General features: G+C 43.8%; 1 protein-coding gene and 1 non-coding gene across 3 annotated transcripts in view; both read right to left on the bottom strand.

The window, feature by feature from the left end:
- Positions 1-1035: 1035 nt before the first annotated feature.
- Positions 1036-7479, bottom strand: part of SLC17A5 (solute carrier family 17 member 5) — a 51785-nt gene continuing 45341 nt past the window's right edge. The window contains exons 10-11 of one of the 2 annotated variants that reach the window (XM_032460309.1): positions 6859-6949; positions 1036-2353 (exon numbers count right to left, since the gene is read on the bottom strand). In XM_032460309.1, coding sequence (XP_032316200.1) covers positions 2201-2353; positions 6859-6949 — 244 coding nt within the window. In that variant the 3' untranslated portion in view covers positions 1036-2200. The remainder of the gene's footprint in view (positions 2354-6858; positions 6950-7479) is intronic. The other variant, XM_032460310.1, reaches the window with a different exon arrangement.
- Positions 6221-6295, bottom strand: TRNAN-AUU. The gene has a single exon. It is a non-coding gene; the product is annotated as a tRNA-Asn (tRNA).

Here is a 7479-nt window from a genome sequence, read left to right as displayed (position 1 = left end):
TGAGAACACTTAACTGTTCTGTTCCAGGTGGAAACAAAAGCCCTGAAGGTGGAATTTAGGGGATGGGCAGAAGGAAAATTTTTTTTTTTAATTTCCAGAGGCTTTAAAAAACTGGAGTGGAAAAGACAGGTAATTAATCATACACAGGGTTGAGGGTGGGTGGGAGCCCAGGGAGGAGGAAGAATAAAATAGACTCCCAGTCAGAGCCTAGGTGGGGGATGGGGGGGTAGTGGAATGAAACTCTTAGCAGGAGGTGGCAAGAACCACTGGTTTTACCGCGGGTGGATTTAAACAGGGCTCAGGTGCGGTGAAGACACCTTGCTGGGGATGTCCAGGGGGCAGTGGGAAACCTGGTGGTGATTACACAGAAGCTTAAGGAAAAGATTTTGGGATTTCTTTGGGGGGGTAATTAGGTTTATTTATTTACTTATTTAACAGAGGTACTGGGGATTGAACCCAGGACCTCGTGCGTGCTAAGCGCACACTATACCGAGCTACACCCTCCCCCACACCCCATTTTGTTTTTTTAGTTTTTCTTAGGCTGGGTTACGCTGCCACATTTGGTAAGGTGAATGAATTCTCCTTCCCACCCCTGCTTGCCTGTTTTCTCTCCAGAGGGAACACTGTTTCCCGGCTTCTCAGGTGCCATTCTAGAGATATTCTGTATACATGCGCGTTTTTATGCCCCCCGAAGAATTGTGTATTTTTGTTCATGAAAGGCTATAGAAGGCTCGTGCGTATTTGCGACTTAAGAGAGATAACAGGAAGAGAGAAAGCGCTTCGGGAAGCAAACTGAAGAGGACTTTCTGAAGCGGGGTGCAGAGGAGGTGGAGAGAGGATAACCGGAGATGCAGGTGTGTGCTGTTAGCAGGAAGCGGGAGAGGTTTCTGATGCCGCATCACTCACACGGCCCACGTCTCCCAGCCGGGAGTGGCGGAGGCGCGCGTAGGTTGGCGGTTTGGGGAGGATGGCAGGAACGGTGTGAAACAGCCACCCTGGACACGAGAAGACATCACAGAAATGTCAGATCCAAAAATCGATCCAAAAAGGTTTATTGTGATGATTTATAAAAGAAATATCACCATAGCAACGTAAAGCTATTTACAGATTTAAAAATAAATTTATAGAAATGTATACACATCATGTTACATTAAATAGCTTTAGTTAACCTGTTACAGGTAGTGTTGAACAAACAATGAAACATAAATCAAGTTCTAAATCACATAAATGCCCACAAAAGTGTGCTCAAAACCACTGGAATACGGACGGTCCAGGAAAAAAAACCGGACAAAAAGATGATTACACCACTGGTTACAGGCGACGTGGAAGTCAACATCACTTTAATCCTGAACAACAATCAGACACTTACATGTAAGACAGAAGAAACTGTGTTTTGTTTTTTTTTTTAAACTTATTCTGGTGTAGCTCGTAGAACACAGGACTTGAGAACGTAGCCTCTGATCTACGTGACAGCCAGTCTGATCAAGGGCGACGTTATTTCTGGCTAACTGGGTATCACCCTGTCTCTACAGGTTACACGCCAGGCGACAACCAGTGTGCTGGGAAGGGGAAGCGTGAGGGCGCGCGGAGGCTGTGGCTGTGGACCGAGCTGCTCCCGGCCGGCCCGGGGCCTCGTCCACCCTGACAGCCCCCGGGGGAGAACACCATCCAAAGCCGTGGCGTCAGCCCCGGCCCTGGACGCGGCCCTGCGGCCCCGGAGGGCGTGCCGCTCTCTGCGCAGTCGCCGGGCCGAGCGAACCCGTGGCTGGCAGCTCTGTGGAGATGCTCAAATGACAGGGGTCGCTGACGACCAGTAATTTTTGTGAGGAATGTGAACAAAAGTGGGTGTTTGCCAAGACCTGAGAATTATTATCTAGTTTCATTAAGCAAAGGAATAGAGGGTCCATTTCAGCTCATCCCTTTAAGTATAGTCCTTAAAAATAAACAGGACTGCCTGACTTCAGGTGGCCTGACCCGCAGCCAGGTATGTGACCCTAAAGTGCAAGTTCCAGCCAACATGTTATTAATAATTAAAAATTGCTAATTTTACTAATCTGACAACTAGTGACATTTCATGATTACAGCCTTAAAAATTTAATACAGTACAATTTTTTCTTTGTATATAGATTGCTTACACATTAAAATATCAAAGGCACTTTTAGGTTACATGATGAACAAAAATACATGAAAGGAGACAGGATTATTTATTGGTTCCTTCGGTTTTGTGTCCACGGTGATCACTGACAGCCCAGGTCTGTACTTCACCTTTGGCAAACAGTGTGAAGAAAATGGCACCAAATACATTAATAGCAGCAGCGATGCAGAAAACTGTTTGCCATTCTCTGATAGTGTTCTGCAGAGAAGCAAGGAAAAAAAAAAAAAAAACGCCAATGAAAAACGATTTAGCTTGTAATCTGCTTTATAAGAAAGGTGGTGTCACAAGACTGTTACACAAGGGCAGCATTCTTCATAAAGGCCTCATGCTGAAAACAACCCGAATGTCCCGCAGCCATGAGACTGCGGCATATCTGTTCAGTGGAATACTACACAGCAGTTAAGAAGGAGCTACGCCAACACAGACAGAGCTCACAGACAACATGTGAAGCCAAAGAAGCCAGACACGAATGAGAACACACCAGACAGTTGATATAAAGCCCTTTTCAGACAAAACTAATCTACAGTGTTAGAGATCAGGGCAGTGGTTGTTCCTGGTTGAGGGTGAGTGAGAAAGGAAGGGGCACCTGGGGGCTTTACAAGGGACATAACATTGTTTTTCAACTAGGAGCTGGTTACATGGATGTATTAACTTAGTGAAAATTTGCCCACTATGTACTCAGAATTTGTGCATTTAAAAAATGTGTGATTGGTGGAATCTAGAAAAATAAAGACACAAATGAATTTATTTACAAAACAGAGACAGACTCATGGACACAGAGAACAAATTTATGGTTATCCAGGAGGAAACAGGGTGGAAGGGATAAATTGGGAGCTCAGGATTTGCAGATACTAACTACTATATATAAAATAGATAAGCAACAAGGTCCTACTGTATAGCATGGTGAACTATATTCAATATCTTGTAATAACCTATACTGAAAAGGAATATGGAAACAAATACATGTATGAATATGCATGAATGAAACACTATGCTGTACACCAGGAATTGATGCAACATTATAAACTGAATATATTTCAATTTAAAAAAAGAAAAAAAAATGCATGTCTGGGTGGCAGGTGTATAGCTCAGTGGTAGAGTCTGTGCTTAGCATGCAGGAGATCCTGAATTCAATCCTCAGTACCTCCACTGAAAACTAAAAAAATAACTAAACCTAATTACCTACACTCCCTCAAAAAATTAAACAGTTGCTTAGTAAACATTAAAAAAAAGGAAAGAAAAACATTTTTTTAAATGCATGTTATACTTCAATAAAAGTTTACTAAAAATAAAGCACTGGCATGTCCTTGAACTGTGTTACCAGGAAAGTATTAGTATTGTGCCCGTATATCATCCCCCAGGTTCTTGGAGTGGGAGGGGTCAGGGGCAGATCAAGGAAGGATGAGTTAAGAAGGACTCTGAAGTTCAAGCCTGGGGCCTGGCCAGAAAGACCGGCAGGGCTCCTGAATGGCACACAGCACAGGTGCGGCTGGGACTGGCAGCAGGAGACCCACCAGACACGGCGTGCGATCCACTGGCATAAAAGTTATCAGGCAGTATCGAAAGCTCTGGGTCACGTGACTAACATTAACAACCTTAAAAAAATTAAAAAAAATTTTTTTTTCTTTTTGGGAGGTAATTAGGTTGGTTGATTGATTGATTGACTGAATGCAGGTACTGGGGATTGAACCCAGGACCCTGTTTATGCTAAGCAGGCCCTCTACCACCTGAGCTATATACCCTTCCCACCCACATTTTTTTTTTTAATTAAAAAAATTTTTTTTTACTGTTTCAGCATAATCAGAGTGCTAGACTTGCAGTGCTTAACAAAAGGAAAAAAACCCAGCAGTAGAACTGGTAATAAGGAAGAAAAAAAAGATAGGCACCTGGAAGCTGGCGTGCGGTCATTTATTTAGGAAAAAGGAAAAACGTGGATGAGAAAGGCGCACTCTGTGGTTAATTATACTTAGCTGAGATGAAGGTATTTTGGTGAAAAAAAAAAAATCTTAGAAATCCATCTTAAACTTTAGGGGCATTTAGATACGTCAACAATGTGTCCCCATCCGGCAGGAGGAATCCGTGGGGAATTACATCATGCACCAGACAGACAGGATCTCAAACAAGGCTGCCCTGTGTGAGGCACAGGGCGAATAAGACCTCGGTGTTATTTGGAGGCAACGGGTGACTTAAAATCAATCAGTTGTACCAGAGATGGCACAGAGCTCCTGGTTTGCATTTTAACAGAAATTCCACCAGTTTTTAGAGAACGCTGTTTTGTTGGTAACAGAGTTGAACCTCAGACACACTTTGCTTTTTATTTCACTCTCTCATTCCACAAAGTTTCTGAGGCCGTGCAGTGAACTTTGTCAATAGTTAACAATTGTAAAGGCAAGCGTGTTTTTGCTTTAAAAAACAAGCGGCCTTTTAATTATTATTATTTTTTAAAACTTTAGTGGGGAGAGTATAACTCAAGTGGCAGAGCATATGCTTAGCACACACAAGGTCCTGGGTTCAGTCCCCAGTTCCTCCTCTAAAAATAAATAAAATAAGTAAACCTAACTACCCTCCCCTAAAAAATAATAAAAATAAAATAAATTTAAAACCTTAAAACTTTGTATTTTCCCCTTTTTCTTGAATTTTTTTGTTTTTAATGGAGGCACTGGGGATTGAACCTAGGACCGTGTGCATGCTAAGCACACGCTCCACCACTGAGCTGTACCCCACCCCCTCCAGTAATGGCCTTTTTAATAACGTATCTGGAATCCAATTGCTCGCACTGGACAAACGTTCAGGGCTTCAGTTCAGGAGTCCGCCCCTTCCCAGAAGTGCAGTCCCCCATGACAGCATGCTGACTTGGCTTCGGGTCACAAAGCTCCACGAGGACAAGGCTAACATTCGTGACGTGACCGCACCTGGGCCGCAGGGTTTTAGAAGAAAGCTTTCCCTGCCCCCTTGCATGAGGCGAGAGCAAGTCCTAATGCGGGGGTCCTGATTCAGCTGAGCGAGGAATCAGGCATGGGGGGCGCCACCAGCAGCGAGCTCACGCCCCTCGGAAGTCAGTGTATTTGGTAACAAGGAAGTTCGTAAGCCTGCCCTGCCGTGCTGAGGATTAGACAGTGCTAGTTTCATCACAGAACAAACAAAACAGAGAGAAAATCAAGTCTCTTTTGGAAGTTTGACAATGCATTTCACCAGTCTTTCAGATCTTCTTACACAGGAGAAAGCTGGCGCTGCGAAGGGCCTTTGAGGCCACTGAACTTCATTTCTTTTTCTTGCTATTTTTTTTGTGTGTGGGGGGTAATTAAGTTTGTTAATTTATTTACTTATTTTAATGGAGGCACTGGGGATTGAACCCAGGACCTTGTGCGTGCTAGGCATGAGCTCTACCACAGAGCTATACATACCCTCCCTCCTAGAACTCGATTTCTTACATAATAACTCAGTCTCTGCTTGGAGACCTGGCCCCAGCTGCCTCCCAAGGTCAGGCGACCAGCCCCGGGTCCCGCGTCTCTGGGGCCTCTTCCCAGCACTGGCCCTTCCCGCACCCCCAGCTCAGTCCTCCCGGCCCCTGCCACGCAAACCGGCTGTTCCCTCCTCTGTGCCCACAGCACACTGCACACTTTTTTCCTGCAGCTTTTTGTCACACTACACTTTTTACTACCTGTAATCTCTAAACGGCGAGTTTCTCAAAGGTAGGACCCTGTCATTTCACCCCCGAATCCTCAGAACCTGTCAGGTTGATAAGCACTGGAGAAATACCAGTTGAATGCATGTTGGACTATTTCAGGGCTCACTAACTCGTCAGGCAGCCCATTCCACACACTGACAGCTCTAAGCAGAAAACTCGCTGGCTGTCTCCTTGAAACTTCTCTGCATCTGTCTTTGTGGAGCTGCTGAGAAAAAGTCATCATCTTTCAACTACATGAAGACACCCAAATGTCTCCCCAAGTCTTCTCCTGGAAACATTCTCCATTACTCCAACTGGTCCTATTTTTGTTGTCGTTGTTTGTTTGTTTTGTATTTTTGGTGGGGAGGCAGAGTTATTTATTCATTCATTCATTTAAATGGAGGTGCTGGGGATTGAACCCAGGACCTCATGCATGCTAATAAGCAAGCGCTCTACCACTGAGCTATACCCTCCCCACCACTGACTGGTCCTATTCACTCACACATGATTTCCTGGTACCTTCCTGGAACTGCTTCTTGAATAATTCTATATCACCAACTTATATTCCCAATTGGTATTCATTCAAACCAAAGATACAAGTTATTTATTTGGTACAATATTACAACGTTTAAGAACTTGTGTGGTTTCAGCTACAAGGTCTTGTTGTTCTGTCTACAATCCAAAGGGGTGGGAAGGCATAGCTCAGTGGCAGACTGCCTGCTTAGCATGCATGAGGTCCTCGGTTCCATCCCCAGTACTTCCACTAAGAAATAAATAAAATAAACCTAATTACTTCTCCCCTAAAAAAACACAACAAACAGACAAATAAAAGACAAAATAAAATCCATAGAATGTTCCTTGAAAATATACTTTCCTACCCTGTAAGGTATGGAGATTTTTGGTGCTATAAAGAATTGCATAAGAATAAACATTCAGAATTTTACTCTTAATGGAAAAATTTTACCCTCAACTTTGACACAGCTGAGCAGCCTCAAAGGAACTGGTTTTTCAGTTAATAGGCAAACCGTCCACTTACCTCAGGGGTCAGACTTCTGGCGATGATGGGCCCGACCATCCCAGGGACGGTGGCAAATGTGTTTGTGATGCCCAGGAGGACACCAGCGTACCTGCAGATACATTTCACAGACGCTTGTTACTGTCACACATTCAAATAGCTCTGTCAGTAGACAGCTACGCTGCTGCCAGGCTGGATTCCTGTGAGATTTTATGTCTAAATGAAGTATTTCACTGAAATGGGACTAAACATTTAGCTGCTGAAAAACCCGCATTTCAGTGGTTCTGCCATCAAGGGAGGGCATAGCTCAAATGGTACAGCGTGTGCTTAACATGCACGAGGTCGTGGGTTCAATCCCCAGTACCTCCTCTGTAAATAAATAGATAAACCTAGTTACCGCCCTCCCCCCAAAAAGAAATGTCTCTTCAATAGCTCTAACACCATAGAGAGGAGCACCGCCCTGGAGGTGACCCCTTTTACAGTGAGATACGATTCTCATGCATGACTGTATCGAGATAGGAAGCCTGATGTGTCTTAAACTTTTTTTAAGTTAAAAAAAGAACTTATTTCTTGATTACAAAATTTATGTCACTGTTAATTTTTTTTAATTACAAAGAAAATAAAATTACTTACAACTCCTCT

The sequence above is a fragment of the Camelus ferus genome, chromosome 18 (genome assembly GCF_009834535.1).
Source record: "Camelus ferus isolate YT-003-E chromosome 18, BCGSAC_Cfer_1.0, whole genome shotgun sequence".
In the NCBI taxonomy this organism is placed as follows: Eukaryota; Metazoa; Chordata; class Mammalia; order Artiodactyla; family Camelidae; genus Camelus; species Camelus ferus.
The sequence above is the reverse complement of the archived record's forward strand: the minus strand, read 5'-3'. Positions and strand labels throughout refer to the sequence as shown.